We start from the raw sequence: 27,767 nt of genomic DNA on the forward strand, positions 1-27,767 counted from the left end.
ATAAAATTGTTTATTTCTAATGTTTAAAGCGCTTTACGTACATACCGGTTTTATTTGGTTTCGGATGTATTACTGTAAATTCCTCTTTTCCGGCGCTTTTAGGTGTCATAAAAGCTTTCAGAAAGCGATAATCTAATGATACGACAGACCATCAAAGCACGAGGCGAGACATTTTCATACCCTTGACTTGAGACGATTAAAAAAGGAAAACATCGCGCAAAGTTTGTCATAGTTCACTGGGTTTATTTGTACGATTTATTTAGCAGAAGAAGAGAGGGAATTTGTAGGATTTGAACATCGATAACCTACAGATAGCTTCTTGCGTTATCAGGGGCTGTTTGGCAAATATTTGCACGTGACTGACAGATCGCCGATAAGCTTACTTAAAGTGCTTTTTTAATAAAGCCTATGTCGAGAATGTGTCAGCATTCTTTGGAGTTATTGAGCTCAACCGCACCTGACCAAATCTAACCCGATATTTTTCCCAGCGTTGATAGCATATCTTTGTCAATGAAACCTTCACTTGGTTGTTATCTCTTAAATGAACCTTTGAAGCGAGATTTAAAACATCTGCTAAGTGCTCTTATCCGTAAACTACGTTTCCAAGTATATAATCGAGAAAATAGCTTTCTTTCGATCTGAAGAGACAGACTAAACGCACACTATGCTAAAAGAAACTTCACTAAACTTGTCCTACAATGCGTGAAACCTTTCGCCATCAATAGGTATAATTATGACCACTGGGTCTAGTTTGGACCCCCACAACTGAACGTTTTCAAGATGGCCACTATGTTTACAGTTGAGGTGTATTACACAGAGACATTATGGTAATTAACTATTGTTGGGTGGCACTCATTAAGAGTGTATTTGACCTGAGTTTGACATCTTTCATCGATAAGAACCCTCACCTCTGTGTAACGCAAAACGGTATTCTCATCCTTTGAAAGCAGTGTTTGGACGCAATTTGTAGCGAAGAAGAATAGAAATAGTAAGCAATTAACGCGCCTTTCATAAACCCTAGGGCAAAGTGCTAATCGTTATGACACGCTGTCACTTTCAGGCTGTTTTTACAAAAAGGATCTATTAGCGAGTTTCTTTTTCTTCAACTTCTTTTTTTCAAATGCTAATCGTGCAGTCGAAAAGAGTTCGAAAAGACAACGAGTAAGTAAGGAAGACTGTCAATGGATATGAACAAAGGATTTTCCATTAAAGTAAAGCTGCAACAGCTGAATAAGGCATGACACTAACGCTAAACAGCTCACTTAGTGCCAGTTGAAATAAGAAGAAAAAAAAAGCTAACAACCACAGGCAAAAACCCCTAAAGTAATATCCAGTAAACTGGTGCGTATTATTGTTGGGTATATTACAAGAGGACAGTAAATGCTCATTGTATCAGAACAACTTTACTATATTCATTTTTCACTCCTTCTATTTAACCTAATAATAGCGACTTAAGAAGATCGCACAATCAAAACATAGAGATGTCAGCCGTAACGTGTTGAATTTTTTTCATTCTCCACATGAAGACAAACAGGGCAGCCCTGTATGAAGATATCTTATGTTACAAGTTCTGCGCCCTTTGCAGATTATATTTATACATTTAAACATTTACAACGTTATATCTCTGTACAACAATTCAAAATTTGACAATAAACTTAGAGTAGCTTTTTTTTCGAAGGGCCCTTCTAGTTTTCCTTGCTTTTGTCCATTTTCTGAGAGAGAACAAGGCTCTGCGCTTTAGTCTCCTGACTTCAAATAGTCGATATTAAATAATCGTCATCCATAGCATCAATTTTATTTTCTAAATAATCTCTCTCTGCTTCTTTCTTTAATTGTTCGAAAGCGTTGATTTCTACATTTTTCCTGAGGATCACTCGCCTTTGCGTAGATCGTCTGTTGATTTTGAAATCGGTGAATTTTTTAGCCCGCGAAAGTCTTCCATCGCTTTTCCCTCAGGGGAAAAACTGCCTTTGCATTGTGAGATGTGTTGACCCTGTTGTTGGTTCATTCTGCGGAGGAAAATAATAAAATAAATCGTTAACGATTATCGAAAAAACCAAAAGGATTAGATTGCTTTCACTGCGAAGAAAATTGAAAGAAATCAAAGGATAATTCGAATTATTGTAGGATCGCTGCAGGCAGTATACATCTGTGATTTGGCTGTTGCCCGTTTGAATAGGCTCTTAAATCCAAAAGAAACAAACGCATCTTGCTCAGTTGCTCGATTAGCGGACTTTTCCAGGCGTTCCAGTTGTTTGGAAAGCAAAACGAGACATGTGGTAAGCAATAAAAATAATTCATCACAGTTTGATTGCACTTCACTGGTGGCTTGCAGGTTTTCACAACGCGGATGGGGTAAAACAAAAGAAATTTTTCTCACGCCAAGCTAAATAAAAGTTACTTTTCTTATGAACGAGAGAAAAAGTTGGCGACAAGTAACTCCGTATACGGCCTCATAATCTTGAATTTTGAATTTCTACAATCAGGAGAAGAAACCAAAGAGCGGACCAGATGAAATTTTAGTTGGATCGAAAGCAGACGGTGTCAAAAAAGAAAGACACCGACACACTTTCAGAAAAGCTATCCTTTGCGGAACTTTAATCAAGCGATAGAACAACCTGATTGAAACGGTATTCTTTTTTTTTCAAAGAATCACTTCGTTAATAAATAACCACAACCGATTTCATAAAGCCACTAATGAACAAAGGAACTCGCGTCGAGAAAACAGTGTTCGCAAGAAGTGCAGGTTTCCAAAACAACGCAAAATTATTCTTATTGTTACAATAAATAAAATTCCGTTCGGATAGCAGAATGAAATTGTGAAAGGAGAGTCCACTGACATTACAGATATTTTATGTTATACTAGCAATCACACTATCGGGTGGAACAGAAATCGGCTTTTTGTTTACCATAATCAGTCATTTTCGATAAAGTGAATTTAGGAAAAGCAAGATTGTTGAATCTCCGCCTCAGAGAAAAAAGCAGATTGATGTCTTTCTTTTTGGTATTGGGGAACAGTTTCACAACAAATCTGCAAACATGAGAAAACGCTGGGAAAAAAATATTTTAAAAAGTCTAGGTGGTATAATTCTAACTCTAAGATCGAAGTACTCTGAAGCTATACTGTAGAGTTGCACCCTGCATTGGAACATCCAGCTTAGCAAGTAGTAATTATGGCCAAGTTTTGTCAATCAACTGAGCTGAGGCCATTATCTCGGCACACTTTTCACTTGTTAAGTTTTCAAACTTGGGCCTCAAAGGCCTAATGGCTTTAATGATACTTATCACTGTTCAGGCACTCAATTTGCCAATTCGGAACTCCTAAACTAGGTGTGAATGATTTTAATTTGCGTTCAACAAAGATTTCGCGATTTTCATAACACAAGACAAGAACAGCACGCTTCCGTGGAAAATAACCAGATGATCTATTTGTTAAAAACCAACTGCCAACATGGCTTCCCACCGGATTTACATTGTGCTTATGAAAGTGTTAAGACGCTGGTTTGCCACCAAACTAGCAAGTTGTAAATAAAAGAGAAAACAGCGACCAGTTTGTAAACATGAGTGCTGCTGTAATACACCTTGATAGACACTGATCTGCAGGGAGGGGAAGAATTTTCGATTCTCGTATCAATAAAACGTTCAAATGAATACTTCATTAGTTCTCAAAGTAGTTCTACCATACGATTTGGAGATTACTGTAACATTAAATTCATTTAAATTTATTCGCATGGTGAACCCACAAAGGCAAACCGGTAAAAAACGAAACGTTTCCATTCGGGGCCAAATCTTACAAAAAGAACAGAAAAAAAAAACATTATCCTTCAAAATGTTAAGGAATGTCTAGAAATAGGAAGTAATGTTTTTCTATTCTCGCTTTCTGTTTACAGATAATATTAGGATTTAGAAGGCAACGTTTTAAATACCGCACAATCCGCCCCGTCTACTTCGGGCAAATGAGTTTAATTAATATTTTAAGCTTTCACGTCATTTAGCTTTAAGTTTGCTTGCTAAATGCGAAACCTTGTTATCGCCTTTTCACGTTGTAAAAGTTGATCAAAGTGTGAGAGCCTCCCACTTCACACATAATATCACTGTTTGAACGCTAAATAGATTACCTTCTCCCTTTCACCTTTCTCTTATTTCTAGACTCTTCTCGTTTTCTTTCCTTATTCTTCTTGATTCCCTTTTAAGAACTTTCTTGCATCTTTCGTCGTGGACGATTAAAAACAATTTCAGAAAGATAGAATTACAATTTTTGACGAGCCACGAGCAATGTGCCCGCGCGTGAATGGAAGAGAAAATCCAATCCATTTGCTGTCCTAATGCCCCAAAATAGTTATTAGATGAAAATACGGTAAACAAATAACTAAATACAGCTCATAATCCTTGCTAAGTACCTAAGAAAATTATCAAATATTCCTTGCGAAAACAAATGACAGTAGAGTGGAATTTAAGAGATGCTACACAATTCCGGAAGATCTCAGGGGAAACGGTATCTCAATCAATTTCCTTCAATAGACGAGTGTATATAGCACGGTGATGATATGGATGAAAACCATGTGTACAATTTATGACTGATATACTCGCGTTATTATACACACATTTTTCTGGCGCCAAGTCTACTGAGAACAAAGCGATGGATACTAACTCCCGTTTAAAGAAGTAGGCTTTGGAATAAAAGAAAACAAATGCGATTCTTTGAAACAAATAGCGATAGCTGTTCCGATCTTCTGACCACATGCCTCAATAAGATATACACACTGACACCGAGACTGACTATCAATGGTCTTATCCATGTGGTGTAAGTTTCAGGATTAAACGTCGTTCTAGCCCATCTGTTTCGCTGTAAACCGCCTAAACCAATTTAAATAAAGTGTGGAGCTTTCTGTGTCACAGAACTAGCCGGGAATCCCTAATAAATATTAGCAACGGATGCATTTTACACCATTCAATTTTATCCCTATTGCCCGCTTCCGTATCAAACGAGCTGAGCTGAGCCGCGATTTGAGCTTTTGGTGGCGAAAAGAGAATTCTCGTTGAGAGGATTTTCGAGTTTATGTTTGCGTACTACGGAAAAATCAACAAACGACACAGGTCGCAGACACCGCACACAAGAAAATCTGTTGAGCGACATCTTCGCAAAGTTTAAGAATAAAATTTCAATACCTGTTTTTAGCTGCTGCGGCTCGATCTCTTTGCCTTCTGTTTTTAAACCAGTTGCCAACTTGTGTCGGTGTGAGACCGGTTGCTTGCGCTAGTTCGCGCTTCTTCGTTGGATTCGGGTAAGGATCCTGAAGATACCACTCACGAAGCAAGCTTCTTGTCCTTTCCTTGAAACAATGCGTTTTCTGCTCTCCGTCCCAAATTGTCCTAGGAAGAGGAAACTTCTTGCGAACGCGGTACTTGTCGACAGGTCCTAACGGTCTCCCTCGAAGCCTCTCAGCCTCTTGATAATGAGCTTCTAGCCACATCGCTTGCAATTTGGCATGCGAATCCTTGCCGAAGCGATGAGTTTCCAATATGTGGTATAAGTCACGGAAATTACCCATGTGAAATGCCACTATGGACCGCGCTCGGAGCACGCTTTCGTGTTTACTCAAGGCTTCTAACGTTCCGGGGGCCACTGGCAAGGACCACAAAAATCTGGCCAACCGCTCGATGTCACCGCTTTCTTCCAGAGTTTCGCATACTTGTGCGATCTGTTGAGGCGTGAAGCTCAGGGCTGGAAGCGGGGCAAACATCACGCTGACTGCTTACGGATTCTCCTACTTGGTCTCCGACTATTAAGGCTAAATGCAGGGGTGTGGTAACGTCTCTGCAAAGTGTCAGTATTTATCAAGAGGGTTAGAAACATGGGGTATATTATCGCTAAGATCGAGTATTACGTTTGTTAAACTCTTGCGACCTGATTGGCGTGCAAAGCTCTAATTACAAGGCTGTTATGGCAACGGTGTCAATCACCTCTGCAAGGTGTTATTAACTCAGTCTAAACAAATGTTCAGGGCAGATGGGACAGAAAATATAGATATCGCGTAACGGCACTTCAGGTTTTACAGCTCAAAGTGTGAAAACAACCACGAAGAAATCTTCCCTCGAAGCCAAACTTATGAATATGCACCGCCAAAAATTATTTGAAGTGGGCGCTAAGAACGCAGCTCTCGATCGATCTTTCTTTGAATGCTCCCGTTATCGTTTTCACTGACAGATGCAAGGCAGAAAATCACATATCGCCGTATAAAAGCTTTACCGGGGGATGTCTTCAATGCGATTTATCCCACACCGTTAGACGAACAGAGATTCCCAAGCAGATAACACCAGAATATTTCCTCAGCGCGACAAAAAATAACAATACTCATCACCTTCAATAGTTGATATAATCAAAAGTTAAACAATGTAAGAGGCATGCAAGGTTGTCTCCGATTGAAATTTAAACGCCATGAGCCCTGAGTGACATGATCGTTTATCTAGCGTATTGAGTTCGATGGATTATAGCCCAAGATCGTGCGAACAATACGTAAAATGGCACGCCTCCACATATGAATTTCCCATTATTCCTTGTCTTTCCGGACAAGTCGATTTAGCTTTAATTCGTGATCTGCACGCTGTGCCTGGACGGTATTTCGGCTCTAAATGTCTTTCTGTTTTCCCGCGAGCCATGTTCTTACTAATTGAGTGAGTCCTAATTGCTTTTTCCCCAGCACACACACATCGAGAAAATAAGGTTATGTATAAAACGTGAGACCCTGGCGCGACAATGAACGATTGTTATGAAAACTTATTTTTTTTCTTTCTTTCGGTGACTTTGTACAGCTTCAAAAACATGGCATTTCTCAATCAGCAAAGACATAATGACTAAATCTGGCGTCTAGTTGGATCCAGTAATTATTTTCGTGTGAAAAATATATAGTATTGATATCGAAGCTTATCTTTAAGTCATGCTTATACACCGTTATGAATATAATCTTTGAATGAGATGGTATCCTCATGATTGAGAACAGCAGGTTAAGATGCCCACGTTTAATGATAGTTCCGATAGATGAATGCTTAAAAAAAAAAAAAGAAGAAGAAGAGAAATGTGTCATTTGCCCGATTAACATAAAATTAAGCTGCGCCCTAAAATCAAGTTCGTGATTTAGTCAATTGGCAACGTGCTGGGCTCGCTGAGAGAAATCAAAAGCCTGGCATTCGTCGGGATTCGCCGAGGGCAAGAGAGCAGCTGCGAAGGGCTAGACATTAAAAATACATCACAGCAAATAAGGAATTAAAAGTAAATTGCCTAAAGAAACTGAAAAATACACAAAGTAAATATATGAGACTTACATCACTTCACAGTTGGCGAGACAAGTTCCGTTTCTATTTATCAGACGTGGCTGAACATGTTATCATCACTGTGTTTATTTTCGAAGTTTAACTTTCTGATATATTTACGCAAAGAAATAAAACAAGAAAGCGAAAGCTCATTAGCGAACTAGCGCTCTTTACATCGACATTGATTAGTTCTGTTGGTGCGGTACCACAGTTTCACTTGTAGCGTCAAAAATTCCTTTGTCTCTATCACTCTTATCACTCTATAAAATCGTGTAGTAGCTACGTCAGAGAAAAAACGCTTTCGCCTTACCCGATATAGGTAGAAAATAGCAAATATAAGCAGTTTATTGTTTGCACGATGAGAAAGAAATATTGGCCCTTGTTCAGCTGTTTAGCAACCCGCAGTGCTTTTTACTACTCGCTACGTAACCTCCCTAGATTGTCAAAACAACCATTTTATGTCAATGTAAACAATCTGAAATGAAACTAGCCGCGGAAAGTACGCTTGGCTCAACAACAGATAATCACTTAGCTATTCAGGGTCGCAGTAATGTCACTTAAATAGCGGAGAGTCTTAGGTTTACCGGACAGCAGATTCAGAAGTATAAACACCTTATTATTGTCCCTAATGATTTGCCAAATGTGTCATCTGCAAATGAAAAGTAATTAATTACGACAGCGAACCCACACTAGCGCCATACTAGCATGCCAACTCAATCTAGTCCATTAAAAGGCGACTCTGTTTTATGAAGATACTTCTTGGCTTTTGATGATATTCGATTGGATGTTTGACTTCCCGGTACAACCATACTGACAATTTTTTTCTACTGAATTGAATTTATCGATCTTAAGGACTGCAAATACAACTACGGACCTTTTTCCTTTAGAAGGAGTATTAAGATTGGCTGGGCTGACTCGCGGATGAAACTTACGTAGTACATTTGTTATCGAAGTTGAAATTAGAAATACCAAGTGAAGAAGCGTGTTCTGAGCGGGCACAATACTGCTTTAGATACTGAAACCATGTAGAAAATATTGACTCAAAACTCCAGATAAAAGCACTCAGGCATCTCAAACGAAAGGAAAAAATGACACACTATCAATCGCAGCAAGAATAAGCAAGGCTTTTTATCCAAAATCGAACTGTTGAGGGAAATTAACCAGAATTCGCTTGAAATTGATTTTAAGCTGGTGGCAAGAAATGATCACAACAGGTAAAAAAAACCAATTTAACCTCGTAGTAGTAGCTATTGTATTGGCGTTAAAATAAAATACGTTCTCCTTCTCATTAAAATCTGTATTTTTTTTCTTAGAACACCAAATGTGAAACTTAAATGATTTAAATAAATCACAACCTTACTTTCTTTCAATTGTAATCCCATATAAACTGAGGGTACATTCGGTGAGCTCATCAAAATTCCTACGATTTAGTTGATAAAACATTGCGTCTTCATCTGGCAACTCGCCTTCACTTAGCAGCGCAAAGTAATTAAAGAACACAGAGAGACGACAAAACTCAAACAGTCAATCGACGGAAAAAACTAAACTCGGAGCAAATTGAATGAACAAACGGTGTACAGAAAAAAGCACTTAGTACAACGTCAACTAATAAGCAAATTTTCAAAATGCATGCTATTGTGTTTGTGTCCTCTGTCATAAATCATTCATGGTAATGTTTTTGAATTACAGTTTGGCCTCGGAAGGAGAAAATTTGAGGCCAAAAGTCAATTAGTTAATGTTCAAATTAAAAGATGATGTAGCACATGAAAAAGATCTTGTTTCGCGCCAACGAAGGATATTCAGTCGAAGTAAGTTGAGCGGTAAACGTGAAAATCTCAAATAATGTTTTAACGCGAAGGACAAATCTCGACAAGCATGCCACACCGATATTTCTTGAAACTAAGGAGACGAGGCGATAAAAACCGAAATACAGTAATTGCTAGTTTTAAGGATGAGATCACTGGTAACATAATTTTTGAAAATCCTCTCCAAAATAAATCGGAAATAACAAACGTAATTTATGAACAATCCAGTGAGAAAAGTGCATTATATTGAACAAGGTGAACCTAGCGATATGACTACATTTGAATCAAGACCCTCGACCAGGCGCTTAACCGCCAATAGTCTGTTTTCGTAACTACACTCGACCGGCGTAAAAAACGCGGCAAGAAATCACAAATACGCTGTAACGTCCATAACAAAAATTATCGATTGTAGAATAAAGCAAGAATCAGCCGGGGGCGGAGAACCTTTGTCCAAAAGTGTTCGCAAAAATCTTAAATTCATCAGCACAACTTTGAGCGTTTCCCTACGCAAAACTTTGCGTCATCTGTTAAAATATCTATCGAGCATGTGATTCCTTCGCCATCTTGTAAGGAAATGTGGTTCGGTTGTTTGTTCATGGACTCTAAATCTCCCCTGTTTACATACTTTTCAGTTAATCGACTTCCGATTTCACTTAGCACTGTAATTTCATTCTATCATGCTTCAAAAAAACCAAAGGTGTGAAGTTTTCTCTGTAATCCACCGTGTGTTTTGATTGGAAGCAAGATCGTTTACGCTACACTACGACCCGTGCGCATCGAAAAAGTACGTCCAGTTACTTGACCTAATCGCCTTATGTTTGGCCAACTGGTTCATCAAAGTCTTTGTTTGTACTCAAAACGGATCAAGCAACCACGCGGTTCAGTTTTCTTTCGGCGCGTACGTGCCATAGTAGAATCAAATATACAAAAACCCATCGGCACCTAACGCGATCACGCTTTCTTACCTTGCGTTATGAGATCTATTTCACTCTCAAGAGCTCTGAACGGCAGCCGTAAGAGTAATCGTTTCAGATAACGTTTGTGATTAGCTTGTGAGCCGTTCACTTCACTCAGTTGCTGACAATGGGCGAATGTTTTTTGGGCGTGCTATGCTACCAGGAGATAAAAGCCCCAGCTCGGGGGGTTTGCTTCTAAACAATGACTATACAAACAGACTGAGAATTAGACAAAATATCGGACACAATATCAAGCCGTTCTATTACAACTAACTACCACTTGTTACGCTCCTAATTGCTTTTACTGTCATATGTAAATGATAGGACATAATAGAGCTCCGCTTGCTATTCATCGAGCGGATTATGCAATTCAATCAGCCCTTCAGCTTATCAAGCCCTTTGTGCGCGGACAATGGCCCGTAATGTTAAACAACAAAAGGTTTAATGTTGTTAAGCATCCAACGTATCTAGAAGCTTTCCTATTTGCACGCCGTATCCCACTGGGAGCAGTAATATACTCCAATAAAGAACAATAAGGAACCCTTCTAAATCAAATGTCAATGCTGGTACTAATGGCTCGCGCTGGCGTACTAAAAGAGTTGTTTGAATTAACATTTAAGAAGTGATACGCCCACCGTATTATCAACCAAATTTCGTCTTCTTTCAAGCCGTTACGAGCATTTCAACGGGATTAACTAAATTGCCATGAAGACCTCACTACGATAAGAGTGCACATGCAAGATTGCGACGCTTTGACCAAATCGCGGCAGAATTAACCCATTGCGTGCGATTCGCTGTTTAAACTCTTTGCGGCGTGCGGGTTCAATTTGGCAGTCGTGAAAACGTCTCGTGAAAATTTTTGGATTATTATAGGAGGATAAATATTCTCATTAACCTTAGTCTATTTTTAAATCTGGCGAATAGTTCCCCAGCTTGGTCTAAGATTGATCGAATAACGAGCGTGTTTTGACAAAAATATATATATTCCTCTTCCATTTGACAAGATGGCGACTTATCTAGAGCTATCATAACCGTGATGATAGTGAGTGTATAAACGGTTGCTTTACGCGAGGACATCCTTAGAAAGATAAATAGCCTTATCGATGACTCCACTCTATTAATGATCCTAATAGAAACAGTTCTCTCTCTACAAATAGGAAGTTTCTTTCATATTTTTTCACGCATCAACACCGTTGCCCAAGATCACGCAAAAATATTCCTTTCCCGAAAGATCCTTTCGAGGGAACCATTAAGAATCAAAGGCTATTTGCAGAAGTATAAATCAGACTGAAAAGAAAAATATCTTTAATAGCAGCGGAAAACATGTGTTTTACATTCTTTCGTTGACCTGCATCCACTATACACCAAAAGTTCATCAAAAGCAAACTATGTAGTGGGTATAATGGCGTGATGTTATGGCACGCGAGCACAAATACGGCTTCGGCGACTCGTTGAGAGTATTCGACCGGGCATAGAAAGCAGCCTTTGCGTCGGTTAGGTATAGCGAGTTTTGAGAAAATTATGATTACAAGGCGGGAGAAGACGATGGGAAAGCAAGGTGGCCGTAACCAGGTGGCTTAGCCTCAAAGCATAACGTTTGATCAAATGATTGAGTGACCTTCGGTTCAGTAATTAACTCAGCCGAAAATAAATCTCGTTATTGCATTTAACTCTAATCATCATCCTAACACGCTGTCGTGACTGCTATTCTCAAGATGTGTGACCATCACACCCTACAGAAACATATCTAACAGAAACACAAGTTTCGTGAAATGTCGAAGTTTTTCTGTTAAACATTAATTAAACTAATATCAAAGATTCCATGCTCCAGTGGTGTCTCCGCGGGAGGCGTACAGAACACCATAATAACATTAAATTCATGACGATATATTTAACTATATGATTAGAACATCATAAAATGAAGAAGAGTATCGCTTCAGATTGAAATCAAGACCAAGTCCTAAATCGAAGATCCATGTTCTAAATTCAGCTACATCAATTAATTCGGTCAAGAATCGTTAATAACGAGAAAAACACGGATAATTGTTCCCCGTTAGTGATCGCCGCATGAAGTCTCCACTAATTACATTATGAAGAAAGTGATTTCCTTCTTCCCTATTTATATTTAGACGTCTTATTATGATACAAGAAATAATACTATGAATGTGATACTTTTTGTATCCGTGATTTTACAAAATTGACTTCCCGCAGACTTCGCTTTAATGAAAGAAAGATTAGACAAAACCCCGCAGCCGCTTCGCACGGGCCTTCCAATTACAGTTTCCCTTCGCTATTTTTAACGACACGTGCGATTTTGTCTCCTCGCCCTGGGCAACTTTAAAAATGTCCCTAACAACGTAAAATCAAAATAAAATTGAGACATCAATTTCGCACTAAACAATCCTGGAAAAATTCGGGTTTAACAATCAGAATTATTTCTCAGTTAGACCACATGGGTGGTTAATTGCTTAGAGAAGCCAAGCCATTTCTTTGCCCCATGTCATTGAAAGTAATCTTGTACAATTTGTTTCATTACTTGACAATAAATTTCCATCTTCCTATTTGGGTTCACTGCAAAATAAGTAATTATCAAAGTGGCCCTGGCAGCCGATTATTAAAGAGTCTAAAGTGTAATGAAAAAAATAAGTAATATAATTGCATTAATGCATAATGAAAGCGAAGAGAAATTGAAAACCAGCCATATATACCGGGCCGTTATGTACATATAACGGAATCTCAGCGCGACATTGAACAAAAACCAAAATTAATAAACCAGAACAAAACTAAGGCAACTCAAGTTGAGAGGTTAAAAAAAATTATTACAACACTGCGGGTGTAAGACTCGGAGGAGGAAAACACTTCAAACGCGGTTTTTGTTGTTCGTCATAGAGAGCCATTTGCATAATTGCGGTTTAGAGTTTAATATACTTGTTCCCAAGACTTGATTTCTTAAAGAACCACCAAGGTCGGCACTATCGTAAAAGCTAATACTTATTGTACTAAAAGCTCCGCTATTAAATATATATGATCTCCACTTCGTTTGCAGTGAGTCATAAATCGTGAGAACAAAACATTGGAACAAGGAAGTATGGCACGCCTTTGACTTTTGGCTTGATTTTCTTTGCGCTAAGAAAAGAAATTATTATTTTAGAAAAACCAGATTGACTTCTTTGAACCTTGGAAACAAGATAACACACGTGTGCTTTAAAAGTAAAATGATCCTGTATAATTAAGTCAAAAACACAGGTGATTATGATTTTGTAGAAGAAAATTAAAGTCCTTAAGGTCTGATCCACTGAAGTTGATCGCTGTTTCATTTTAATTGAAGTCAGTTCCCTTTATTTTGTTTCCCCTGCTACGATGGGTTATTCTTTGATATTCATCGAAGTAAAACAGTGATAAATAGAAATAGTTAACAATAGTGGAAATGATTCCCGGCACAAAGACGTCTACACTGCACTTAATCAATAAAAGAAGTGATTTTCCTTCTCATAAATCAATACTGCGCATTAAAAAAAAGAAAGGCATATTGCAATCGTACAAACTCCCTAACTTCAGGGAAGCGCTCATCGAACGATCTTAGCTGTAGTGTTCGACAAAAGCAAACAGTACAGCTAATCACGATTAGAAAAACGAACAGCAAATAAGATAGGCATAGAAATCTAAGATGAAGAAGCGAATATTTGAACTATATCTGCCGGGATATATTGTTGCCATGTCGGGCAGAGGTAGTAATTTTCCACACGGCACGCGCTGCGCGAACATTCTGGAACGATAAACTTGAGATTACACAACAGTGACCTCAGTTTGAAGATATTTCCGCAACATTTTTTTTCCATTCCTTGTATCATGTGAAAGCATTGTAGGTCGATGGAGTAGATAAACAATCATAACAAAATTTCAATGAATTAAGGTTTATACTTACACAGAATTGACGAACTCAGTTTGATTGCCAGAGATAAAAAGAGTAAAGTAAAGGAACTCCACAGTGTTTCTTTGAAATGGTTATGTTCGGGCTGCAGCACTAGTGAACCCGCAGTCGATTTAAACACATATGATTATGATAAATAAAGAGAGGCTTTTATATTAACGGAAATAGTCGTTGAAGGGTCGTTTTCAATAGGGTTAATATTGATTCGACATGGACTTCCCTTTAAACCAGCCATGCAAACCACTGAAAACGCTCAAGAGGAAAAGCTACACTTGTTGTTTAAGAACTGATTGTTTGGAGATTACGATGATGGTTATGATGATCTATTGCTTCAAGTTCTTAAGATAATATCGCATGCCCGATACTATCACTTAGTCAGTCTCGGCAGTATCTCGACGCAATGATGTTGTACAAGTAAATGACTGGCGTGGGAAGGTGCGCACAGTCGGTCAATATCACACATATCGCACGCTATCATAGACGTCACAAACCCGGTTGTTTTTCTCTCAAAGTTGAGAGCTTTACTGTTATAATGCTAAGTAAAAAGGGAATAAAATGGGTGCTGTATCGCTGCTGAGACTATCAGAGTGTTTCAGAATGGACCATCCCGTATTAGCAAAGCTTGCGTTACATAAGAATTGTAAGCAGGGAGGAGATATGTTTTGTCTTTTCGTGAAAACCTATTCTGAGAATACTGTAACAAAACAAATAAGAAAATGGAAGATAGAGACCAACACCTATCTACAACCATAGGATTAAAAAGGTGAAGTTGAGTGCGTTAAAAATGATCTTTCTTTTTTAAACCATAAAAATTTAAGGTTGCACCACTTATTTTTTCTAAATATGACAAAGATGCCTTTATGAGATCAGTAGTCAATCCAAGCATACACAGAACTAGAAGAACCTTATTTATAGTCAAGAGAGGAAGCAATATTTCAAAAAATATTATAACCAGAAATTAAAGCTTGACGTGAACAACAAATTGCTTAGTAATAGTTCGTAAACTGCTCATGATATTATTTGTTTCTATGACACTAAATATCACCAACTTTGGCGTATGATTTCTGGTCTCACCCTTCGCCTACAGAAATTGTTGTGAGGAATACGCTAGAACATTGAGGAAACATCAACTTTTAAATCAGCACAAAAAGGTTCTATTTCTGCCATGGGTAAGTCGATTAAAGATAGAAAAATAAGTCCTTTAGTTCTTTTCTTATAACCAAAAAGATTTTCAGCCCAATGAGGAGAAGAATCTACGTCATCTCTAAAAGTACTCGCGAGAAAATTTCCTGGATTCGTTTCAAAATTAAATTCTACAAATGACAAAATAATTGAGCGGGTGGAATTTTTCCCACGGTCGGGTGTATCTCTAATGCCTATTATTCCAATCAATAGGGTTACAGATCTGGCTTTGAAAATTGTGATTTTTGGAAGGAAGGGCTCTTCTGGCTTGACAAAACTTCAAGGGATAAAAATCACAACACCATTACTCTGACAATATGTAGATCTCTTCCCCCTTCTCGCGAGGTTATGCCTGCGCTTGGGCTATGCCTAGGCTAGGATCACGAACTCATTAACAGTCAAGTGATGTTAAGCCCACCGCGGTACTTAATAAAGCGCCACAGTTCCTGTAAGAGGTCGAGGAAGCGGGCTGGTTCTCACGCGCTGGGTATCTATGACGTACAGGCGATAAAAGTCTACTTGAGGACACTCGATCGCCCAAAGCCGATATTTATCCCCTGACGAAATCTACTATTTAAAAACAAAACCAGTAAACAAAAATGAGTAAGCAAAACTGGCAACATATATGTATATTTAGATTTTGATATCAATATAACTTCGATGGCAAAAATAATCAGTGCAAGTGGAAAATATGTTGGGTGGATATTACCCACTTTGCAAGCTTATTCAGAGCGGTGCGCTTAAGAACTCTAGGAAACCAATTGCAAGAAAGAAGCTATAGAACCTATTTGTCATAGTCACTGTAAGACGCCACGACCGTCATGAAATAATCAACAAGAATCGCGGAATCTCATTTTCGATTTTTTTTCTCCCTTTCTAAATGATATTACGCCTCAGCTAGATGACTACAACACCATCACATGACACTCAAAGTCAGAACATGAAACGATAGAGGCATGCAATTAACCAGGTGGTATTGCTTATTGCTGACCATGATCACGAATCCAGGACTGTGATAATTCAGGTGTTTTGAGAATGAATTGACCTTAAATAATTGCGATTATTTTCGCGTAGAATAATTCAACAACTGATAGCTCCCTCGTTGTTAAAGTTCAAAAGAGTCCACTTGATATATTTGTCGCGGGTGCAAAGAAAAGCAAAAAAAAAAATGAAACGCTTAGGACTTGTTTTGATCACAACTACATCAAGGACAATACTTGAAAATCCTTTTAGCGGTTGCATTTCGGTATTTAACAAGTGTATTTTGTATTTGATGCTATGAACTCACGTGATAAAAAAAATAACGAAAACGTCCAAACTGCAAGTTTGAAAACCCGTGTAGAATCTAGCGTTCCTAAAATACCTCAGAATTGCATTCAAGATAATAAATCAAACGAGAAGTTGTAGTAGCTGTGCAGGATGATTCTAGATTGAAGAAAAAAGATAGTTAGAATGCCTGTGATCGACGTAGCTCAAAAGAGTGACAATTTGAAGCTGCCCAATTCCAATCACAAAAGACTCAGTCTTATCATTGGAGCACTCAGAGTTCTGATCTACGGAATACCATCTATTTCTTTCAGGTCGACAATTTTCTCAGTTTTCAATACTTTAAAAATGAGTGAGACTGAACGCTAAAAGCTTGAGAAAAGATGTGAACTGAAAATTGACGTTTTTTTAAGGCATTACCTCACAAATATAGACGTTTTCAGACATAAAACCGAATATTAAGTACACTTCATATTGGTTGGCACTTAAGAACGTTACATGAAATAAATTAGATTATCACAACGATAATAAAAGGAAACGATGACAAAACTACATAACCGATGAACATATTTACAACCAAGATTGAAGGATAAATTGTACTTTAGAAAACTTCCTAGGAAAATAATTCATATCGACTTGGATAAATGTTACAACGATATCGTAACGTCCTCCATGGTTTCAAAGTAGTTTCTAGTCGGAACTCGAATATTTTTGTTTGAAAGCAGTTACAACCAGAAACAACCATTTTATGTGACGACTCAGCTAACTATCAGAAAAACGGTCGGCTTGGAATGGAAATCACGCAGTTGGATGAACACTTTGATTAGATACAGAATGTCGCAATAATGCCCATTCTTAAATCATTCTATTTTTTAATGAAATAAGAACAAATATTTCAACTTAAAGAAGGGCCGAAGTTCGCTTAAACGTTTTCAAAACTCGCTGAAAATTAATGAAATCCCTTCTGGTGTAACATGACTTAAACAAAAAGTTCCCTAAAGTTGCTAATGATAAAGGAAAATGGCAGTAAATCGTAAAGTATATCTCCCAGGGAAAACACAAATAGTCAGTGCCATATGAAAAATATGCAAATGATATCTAATTTTGAAGTTCCTAATATCTCTGCGATAGCCCATAATTTGTTCAATGTGCTATCACAGAGAGGAATACATAACCCTCCATAGCAATTATCAGCGATGCATGTGTACAATTTTACAAACACAGCACGTGTTACAGCTAACAACTCCAGTATCTGAGACAATTCGTAAATTCTAATTTGGTTTAACTTCAGGCTCAACGCCTTAAAAAAGCTTTCTAATTTTCAGATTCAAAGCCAACCAAGAAAAAAAACAGTTCTGCCGACAGATTCTAAAGAGTATCACCAAATTGAAATTATATAACGTTGTTTTTTTATCTTTTAACTGGCGCCAAAAGCGGTCATCTCAATGAAACTTCGGAACTTTTAAAAGAAAAATCACTTTTACCGCTAGACACGTTTAATTTCTTTACAGACAGAAGTAGGGGAGAGATAACAAAAGTTACTATGAAAATAACGTTTTTAATATACCCTTATTAAAAGTTTACAAGTCTTACGGAGAATTAGCCACATTAGAACCTCTAAGAGAAAACTTTCCATCATGTCAAACTTCTTATAGCACACAAAGCAATAGGGCAAAGAATAGCGCAGTGTTTTTTTTTTCCAAACTGCACCTGTGGGGCGCGTAAATTGCGCAAATTTTTCCCAACTGCACCTGTAGGGCGCGTGTGCTAAAGAAAGACATAACAAATAGAAGGCATTTCTGATAATGACCTAAGTGGTTAATACATGCTGTGATAAAAATCTTGTCATTCGTTTAACTGTTGTAAGAGATAAATTCAAAGAAAATTAACCTGTTACCTTCGATACAGATTTAAATCAGACAAATTTGCCAGAAACTCGAGGCCGCCATCTTAAAACTCGGATAAAAGTAGTAACTTTCTAATCACCACCGTTTCACAATTTTGAAGGATCACTACATACTCACAATTAAACTGATTGGCAAAGCCGATGGCTTCACTTTGCTTATTCACACTAAGACACTTTTGGGACTCTCCTTTAGATCTTCAATCTAATGTCAATCAAAAAAAGACTACATGGTAAGAAAGTGTAATTAATTTTAAAGTTGTATGGGTCTTGACCATTATCTCATATATAATAAAGAAACGTTTTCAGAAATAGTGCATACGCCGTTTAAATCCCAACGCATCTAATCAGTAAGCCAGCAGATTTGTTGCGATATTTCGGGGCACGTATTTAGGACATGTTCGGCGCTTTTTGTATCCACCAAGACAAAAATCGGTTCTTTGTTGCGCGTGAAGACAATAAGAAGCTAGATATTGAAGACTCCTAGACCCTTCACAGACAGTGTATGAAACAACCTTAAACCTGAAGGACTTTTCACAATAAACTTTCCTCACACAGACACACTAATAGATTTCTAATACGTTATTTCAGCAATCCACCACACAGTTTACAACGGGATTGATACTAGCTTTGGCCTCAGCTCTTTTCTTGCGGTCTGACAAGCGACGACAGAGGATGAACAATGATTCGCCACATAATGCCAGCAAGTGAAAATAAACTTATATTTCACTATTTTTTGGCGATGAGTTGGCTTCCAGCATGATTTCCATGCACCTATTCAGCCCATCTTGTGTTTTTTTTTTTTTTCATTTGTTTTTTTTCTTTCTTTTTTAAGAATGAAATACCCTTGCATCAGTTTTTAAAAGCGTGCAGAACAAATGAAACACTTTCAGTCCCCAGGAGAAAGCGAGTCCTCAGCTCCCTATGGTTGGAGTGATCTGTAATCCACTCTTCATCAAAGAAAATCCACATACATAGTTATAATTCTGTGATATCAAAAAAATGATCGCCAAACAGTCTGAAGGGAGTAGTGATTTGTTTAGCCGTTTAAGAGGGCAATCTAAAGTTTTCTGCTCCATGTAATTAAACTTAATTTGCCTCCTCCGAATAATGCAGCATGCATTTTCATTTTGAACTGGTGAATCACAGACATAGTAAATGTTTCTGGAATTTCCAGTTGATTATAATATGATCATAATGATTTTTTACCTTGTGTTTTGTGAAATTAATTGACATTTCTATCCAACTGTTTTTATCAGTGATGTTTCATTAATGAATACAAAAAACCCTTTAGAAAATCTCATTACGATTGGGCAATCTTGCTATTGAGTTTTATGCTTTATTTCCCAGAGATAATGTAAACCCAATTGATTTGACATATTAAACGACTGGAATCAAACGCATTGCTGAATAGCTGCCTAACGGTCTTGCGCGAGGGTGTTCCCTGACTCATACAAAAGCTAATAGCTTTCACCCTCCTAGACCCGATGACTTATTTTTGAGACCATGCAAGAAATTAAAACGTTTCAAGGTGGCGGACAAAGAACGTTCACATTCAATAGCTAGATGTGACTCTCGTAGGGTGTATTTAAGACTGTCATATTTCCATTGTGTCACCATAGACCAACAATACTGTACAATACAACAGTTACTTGATCAAAGGCAGTGTCCTAAAGCTAGTTTTCAGCTTAAAGACCTGAGTACTAATAAAAAGATTCCTGTGAAATACCGTACTAACAACGAATACCCATTGCTGACGCACAGTACTCTTATTTATATTACAGATACTCTATTTCTATCAGACAGCTTATGGCCGGGCAGGCTAACACTAACAGAAAGCAATTCTAGCTTAGTTAGCAGATTGGCAAACGGATTACATTACATCTAAGAGAATTCAGTAATAGAGGGTAGAGAGTGTACAAGTACTTCACCTCAACCACCCAGAGGCTTGAAAAACAACCGAAATTATTATTTTGTATCCATATTTAAAGCCAGTGTTCAAAAATAGCAAAACAAATTTTCATTTGCCTTACTTTAAAACCATCCGGTAAATAGTGTAGCTTAGAGCAAATGAAATTGGAATTAGCCAATATCACTTCCCGTACGTAAGTTGTAAGAGTAATCTCTAAAATGTACTGACTGTATGGGCGGAGATTTGGTAAAGTGAAGTAATACCTGCGCGCCTGTGCTGCGAGCGTTCTTAGAGGGCAATGCCCAGTAAGAGTTAAAATGATAGCTAAAACATACCTGCACAAAGGCATAGGGAGTGAACTGAGAACAAATTGATTAACGCTCATTACAAACAAAAAGAAAAAGAAAAGAAAGGAAAAGTAAACTGGGGAATAAATATATTATCTAGTATTTCGGGCTAAAGTGGGAGCTGTTTTTAAGTATTTGCTCATTATAGCCACCGGAAAAGTTCGTATGGGAGAAATGATGTAACAGGATGTGGACTTATACCCTCTATTAAATAGTGCTTATCTCACCTTGGCAATACAGATTAGCGAGAGAGCAGATCTCTCTGCGTCAGCTCAACAGAAAGCAAACACAACGACAGCACAAAGTGTAGCCTCGTGAAGCACAAAAGAATGGACCGCCAACTGGCATAAAATCAAGTTACAACACGCAGTCTCCGAAGCGCGACATAAACATTTCGTGAGAGAACAGAAGTGCTTTTACGTTAGTTGTGTAGTGGCACTAGGGCAACTGTAGAAATTAAGTATCCGGAATAGACGAAAACACTTCAGTGTACAACGAAGTGTGAAGGGAACAAAGAAACTAATGGGAGGACAAAGGAAAAGCTGAAGTAAGAGAAACCAAAACAGTTTATCATCGCGTGTTGAGTCAATCATCTGTGTCATTCACTTATGGGTGTCTACGCAATGCCTGAGGAATACAGGGCTATTTGTACAGTTGATCAACATTAAAGTGGAGAGATGACTCTGCTACATTCATCAAGACACCTTAGAAGTTCTAGAATGGCAACAAAATGATGCATAACCAGTTCTAACTTCTAATGTTTACATAACTTTGCCGTATCCATTTCGTGACTAGCTGATTGCTAATCGTTAGTTACAGACGAGAGACTTAGTTAAAGACCAGGAGGGGGTAATTATACTTCCCGAAATAGACAGCTTTAATGGCCGTAAAATCGAAGAAACCATTTAAGGCGTAATCAGCGGTCAAAAAGGGGTAGCCCGCATTGAGATAATGAGGCTAAGTCACGCGATGGCGTGAGAATATTCCAGTCTTACAGGTGTCTAAATGTTTCGAGTCTGTTTAAGTGAAAATGCGATACACGCAAGCCGATTCGTCTTTAAACTGGATAATATAAAGCTCCAGCCACATTCAAGCCAAGAAAATTCCAAAAATGTTTCATAGTAACCCATGTTAACAGGTTGTAAGTGATAAATGCTACAGGAAGCACCAAGGAAATACTTGCGTGATTCAAGATCTCATATGAACCTTTTCCAGAACATTCAATAAGTTGAGCAAAAACCCACACATAACAAAGAGTTCTCACACACGGAGCCTATTATGTATATAAAATTGATTCCCTCACAAAACTATAAGAAACATGGTCCTTGTCCAGTACAAACCAAGATGATAATATGATTATGATACATATGGTATAAAGATTATATTCTAAATGAGAACATTACACACAGCAGCTTTAATTTGTTTGACAACTGAACGGTTTCACTATGCCATCTGCCAATTGAAAACCGCAGTAAAAAAAACTCAGTGCAATGGTCAAAACTGTACTTCATCAATAACTGGGTTAGATTTTTCATATTGTTAAGTTTCGATCGGGAGAGCAAACAAAGGTAAGAGCCATCAGTTTCCAAAAAGCAACAACATAACATTAACTTTAACTGAAAATCACCAACTCAGAAGTTCCTAATCATGCGAAAAGGGCGAAAACGTGAAATAAGAAAATAGATTGACGAAAATAACTTGTTCGTAAGAGAGTACAAAAAGCACTTTTTATTGTTAAAACAATGATGTGAATAAAAGTACTTGAAAAAATGTAATAGATTTTAAGTCCACCGCAGGACCAGGTGTGAAAAGTTGAAGGCAAAAATAGAGAAAGAAATGTTGTATAAGAAAACCTTACTCATGACATCATCAACAATTATGGACTCATCAACTCAAATCTTCCGTTAGTAAGAAGATCACGGAAGCATTATTCATCACAATTAACTTTATGCACTCAAGATGACACTTCACTTCATAATTAAAAAATCAAACTTGTAAAATTAACATAACAATGCTAAGATTTACAAGTTTCGAATGCCTTCGTCGAAAAATAAAATGACTAGTTGTAGAGACTGCATTTGACTGATTTCTCAACTTTTGTTAAATTGAGGGTTGTACCGAAGAATTCGTAAAAACTGAAGATCTAGTGTCTCAGTTCTAACCCCTGGTTTATCCGGTTTAAGGTAAAAACCTTATTCGAGACATCATAAATAAAACGTGTTTGATCCTGATCAGAATACGTCTTATCAATAAATATAAGGATTTTCTCCGAAAGAGGAATCGAACAAACGACTGAGCAACGTGGAAGATACATACGCTGATCGCCTGTCACAAGAATCTTGCAAAATGCTAATAATAGCTGAAGATAAATGAAAGATGGTACACTGTATAGAACATTATGACTTGTGTACCAAATTCATGCAATGTCTTGATTACAATAGGAAAGGATGGCAGCTGTAATCGGATCAAAGTAAACAAGATAAGGTTATTATGTTTGTTTTAGCGGCCAATGACGTTCTGAGCATTGGCTGCGCCGTTATTGTTATTCCCCGTGGTCTGTAAGATCAAAGACCAGGTGGGAATGGAGATGGATAAACTTGGCGAACAAAGGAAGAGTAGATAGAAATAAGAGAGATGGTAAGTTTTTGAGTTCGGTAAAGAAATAAAGAAATATGTCTTTTCGTCTTGTCACGAGCGTGGGACAAAGAAAAAATTCCGAGTCCCCATAAGGAATCGAACCTCAGACCTTCGGATTCCGCGCTCCGATGCTCTACCACTGAGACTCCACGGTGAGCGGGGTCTATTACGAAGTTCATATGACACGCGTCCTGCATACTGCTAAGATCAGCAATGTCAGACATGGTTTGATGCTACTCTGGTTTACAGATTTAACCGAAGAAGTTACAATTAATAGACCCAACGTTTCAACACTCCTGCCTAGTGCCTTCATCAGCAATGCCGATAGCGTAATGTTTTTAGATAGAGGAAGAGTAGTTAGAAATTCTAATAATATGAAAAATTTGGGACTTTTAGTTTTTCCGGAAATAAATTATTCAAATTGGGTTTATCATTTGATTTACGTCTACACTCTCTCCAGCAATTAATAAGGATCACCTATTCTTAAAAAAATTGCATTTTGGAGGAGTATTTTCAGAGATGTGGAAGCTGGTTCGCCTATCTAATGTCAACATATCACCTTGTTAGCTTGTGCTTTGAATTTGTTGTTTAATCCAAATAATCTCCTCCAATTGATCACCTTCTTCATTCACACTGCCTTCGGCATTCCCTTTCTATTTTTCTTATTCCTTCTATTGGCATTTAAGCCCGATCATTTTTGAAATAAGACAGAAGATAAATAACCAAACAATAACTGTTTAAGTTCTACCATTGATTTTCACAATTCTCAAATTAATAAAGATATTAACGACCGTTGAATAGCATGCTTTGCACGCGTTGTTTGTAGTTTCAAATTCCGTGAGACCTCTAGGTTGTGCGATTAACACTCGACGCTTTTCAAAATCTGCATCCAGCATGCTACCCTTTCATTGAACTGAAAACGATGGGATTTTTCTCTAACTTTGCCATTGAAATGCTCTCTTTCTACTCAACGAAAGATTTCCTATTTGGTGAAGTAAAAAAAAAAGGGAAAAATCTGGAGCTACTGTTTCTCTGAAAATCATCGAGCGGTCATGAAGACAGACACTTTTGGATTTACAGAGCAACACGCTCAGTGCGGAATACAATGAATGCCTTCCTTGGCCTACTGGAGGTCTTAAAAAGTGGTCTTCACTTTGCCTGTTCTAGTATTTTCAAAACGAGAAAATTGACTGATGCACATATGTGATAACTTTATCGCTGAAACCGGTCTATGTCTTATCCGCATTTGAAGCCTCTGAATCAGTGACTGGTGAATTCGCCTCATTGCAAGGTCGCCCCTGCTGCTACCTTTGCTTGTTCGCCCCCTATAGTAAAAGTTCACCCTCTAATCATTCGGCTCGTCATTATTATCATTATTATTATTATTATCCTTGGTATTAATATTATTATGAGTATTTTAATTATTACTATCATTATCACCATCATCATCATCGTTATCATCATTATTATTATTATTATTATCATTATCATTATTGTTAGTAGTAGTAGTAGTAGTAGTAGTAGTAGTATATTTATCACAATTATTATTAGTATAATTGTTATCATCATTATTATTAGTATTACTATTATCATTTACTATTATCATTATTATTATTATTTGTTACCAATCAATTATCAGTTGAATGTCAATTGGACAATATATTCTTGAATCATCATTTTCTTGTGGAAGGGTACTCTTAGATATGTGAGATGCAGCAGGTTCTCTGTTTTGCATGTGAGACAAATCTTCTACAACACCACCTTCTAGCATCATTACACAACCTCTTGTTCTTTTCAATGCTATAAAAGTTGTGCTATATCAGTAGCAACAAGCAGTCTTTGACTGTCTATTTTTATGAAATTGTGTTGAGATCAAAGAGTAAGGCGTCTGTAGTTAAGTGTAGCGCTCAGAGACAGGATAAGGTTATTTGAAGAAATATTATCTCCGTAAAGACAGTAAAGATAACGAAAGCAATTAATTTGTTGATTTTGCTGATAACTCTCTCTCTCTCGACGTAAAACGTCACTCAGCACTATACATTTCAACGATGCATAACATTGCAGTCCGTGAGTTATTTGGAAAACCTAAATTTCACCAACACTACTTTCATGTTGGAGAAATTGGGCTTAAAGGTTTGCACGCTTGACTCACGAGATCGTGAGGCAAAAGTACGAGCCCTGGATAGGGCGCTCGCGTTGTGTCGCAATGCCTCACCAATCCAGAAATATAAACTGGAACATTTGTTTCTTTGTAACGAATCTAAACTGTTCTATCATATGATTACACATAATATATTTCAAGGGTAAGAACGTGAGGAATATCGCATGTGAGGTAACATAAGTGGTACCGTTAAATACTGAAAAGTATAAGTAATACTTTACCTTTCTGTCCAACTCTTGTTTTCTGACAAATGCCTCCGACCTTGAGTTTAGTGACAGGCATCTCGTGCAGGAGTGTTAGTCAATATTCCTGGTTGCAATATGCTTTTGAAACCGGGATATCCATAAGCTTCGTCAGTTACGGGCCAGTATGATCTTGAGACTTACCATTTACCATTCTTGCACATAAGAGACACAGCAAGCTTACACTGGAGATTATGTCTTGATTTGGCTCGAAGATTCCTCTGATGAGCATCAATGTCCCTCCTCAGATTTGAGAAATTTCTGCTACCTTCCATCCTTTGCTCAACATAAGCCTTAGTGAGACTTCTTCATTACTATTTAAAATGCTGTTGCAGGGCAACATTTACAAACCTGGTAGAAAACAAGGTTACTTTTAGGTTACTGTGTTGAGGACTCATATGGACTTTGTTGTATCTAGCTGAAGAACTAGAAATTCCTTTAAAGGTCAACTGAGTTTAAAATTGGAAATTAAAATAGCAAAATTAAAATCAATATCAATTTATTCAAGTTATAGATTAACTTTGATGGTTCATAACAAAAAAAATGATGAAAGATTACACCACTGAACTGATGGAGCAATGCTCATTCAAAGGAATTGCTATATACAGTGTAAGTATCCACTGGTCACAAAATGTGTGCATAATTGACATTGTATTATTACTATCATTGTTATCGTTTTCTATTTGTTGTTATTCTCAATATCAGTGTTACTGGTACTACTACTATATACCTTTTTTATTGCTATTATCATTGATAAGTTATATGGTAATCTGAAGGAATATCCCTCCTTCAAAGGCAAATACAGAATATTTCTTTCCTGTACTTATGACAAATTTTAAGTACCAGATAATACATAAAGAAATGACTTACCATAGGCCCTTCCAAAAAGCAGAAGTCCAGCATCTCCTCAGATTATACTGATAACACAAATAGAGCTCTTGACCAGAAGATGAGTTGGATCCACCAACCTAAACATGACTTGTATATAAGTGTGTAATCATGTACAATCAAACCTAGAATATCTGGACTCTTGGGCTGAATTGTCTGGATAATTGATGGATGATCAAAAAGTTAATGAGCAAACAATATAATTTAATCAATAATGGAAATTGTTAAATCATTGTGCTTCATTGTTGACATCTGCCAAAACTATAACAAAAGTTATTAAAGCTTACCAAACACATGCATGTTGCCATCTCTATCATTCTTTGAAGTTGCATTAGTGAAATAGAATCAAAATTGTTTAAGTACATCTGCTTTGTTTGATCCCACATCGACCAATTAACATTCATAAAAAAAGAGGGAGCAGAGAAGGGAGTCGATCAAAGATCAACTATACTCACAAACAAATACTTCTTTTCAGTCTATCTTAAAATGAAAGGTTAGCCAAGAATGTTGTAACTTAAATACCGGCAGACTTATTCCAGTCTCATTTTTAATTCTGGATATCATCACCATATATCTTCTTTTTCTTAAGTGTTTTTGGAGGCAACAATGCTGCACCTACTTTTAGGTTACTGTATTGAGTACTCATATGGACCTTGTTGTATCTAGCTGAAGAACTAGAAACTCCTTTAAATGTCAACTGAGTTTAAAATTGTAAATAAAAATGGCAAAATTAAAATCAACATCAATTTATTCAAGTAATAGATTACCTTTGATAATTCACAACAAAAAAAAAAGATGAAAGATTATACCATTGAACTAATGGGGCAATGCTTATCAAAAGGAATTGCTGTATACAGTATAAGTATCCACTCAGGTTACAAAATGTGTGCTTTATTGACTTTGATTATTACTATGATTATTATTATTTTCATAATTGTTATCATTCTCATTATGAATGTTACTGGTACTATTACATATCCTTTTTTTTAATGCTGTTATCATTGATAAGTGATCTGGTAATCTGAAGGAATATCCCTCCCTCAAAGGCAAATATAGCATATTTCTTTCCTATCCTTATGACAAATTTTAAGTACCAGACAATACATAAAGAAATGACTTACCATAGGTCCTTCCAAAAAGCAGAAGTCCAGCATCTTCTTGGATTATACTGATAACACAAAGAGAGCTCTTGACCTGAAGATGAGCTGGATCCACAAACCCAATAC

General features: G+C 37.3%; 1 protein-coding gene across 4 annotated transcripts; it reads right to left on the reverse strand.

The window, feature by feature from the left end:
* Positions 1-1,411: 1,411 nt before the first annotated feature.
* LOC131773784 (homeobox protein SIX6-like) lies at positions 1,412-26,635 on the reverse strand. Of its 4 annotated transcripts, XM_059089741.2 has the most exons (4): positions 26,524-26,635; positions 25,633-26,004; positions 5,170-5,818; positions 1,412-2,009 (listed from the first exon to the last, which is right to left on the reverse strand). In XM_059089741.2, exons 3-4 carry the CDS (start codon positions 5,742-5,744, stop codon positions 1,871-1,873), a joined length of 714 nt encoding a protein of 237 aa, XP_058945724.1. In that variant the 5' UTR covers positions 5,745-5,818; positions 25,633-26,004; positions 26,524-26,635; the 3' UTR covers positions 1,412-1,870. The 4 variants fall into 4 exon arrangements, with proteins under 4 accessions (XP_058945724.1, XP_058945721.1, XP_058945722.1 ...); XM_059089738.2 differs by lacking the exons at positions 25,633-26,004; positions 26,524-26,635 and adding an exon at positions 20,841-20,995; XM_059089739.2 differs by lacking the exons at positions 25,633-26,004; positions 26,524-26,635 and adding an exon at positions 13,998-14,135.
* Between the last annotated feature and the right edge of the window lie 1,132 nt (positions 26,636-27,767).

The sequence above is a fragment of the Pocillopora verrucosa genome, chromosome 13 (genome assembly GCF_036669915.1).
Source record: "Pocillopora verrucosa isolate sample1 chromosome 13, ASM3666991v2, whole genome shotgun sequence".
NCBI classification, from domain to species: domain Eukaryota; kingdom Metazoa; phylum Cnidaria; class Anthozoa; order Scleractinia; family Pocilloporidae; genus Pocillopora; species Pocillopora verrucosa.

Excerpts from the sequence above, each read along its gene's own strand:
- LOC131773784 (XM_059089741.2), bottom strand. The coding sequence starts at position 5,744 with ATGTTTGCCCCGCTTCCAGCCCTGAGCTTCACGCCTCAACAGATCGCA. Across the intron at positions 2,010-5,169 it reads GCCGCAGCAGCTAAAAACAG|AATGAACCAACAACAGGGTC; the intron begins GTATTGAAATTT and ends TTTCCTCCGCAG.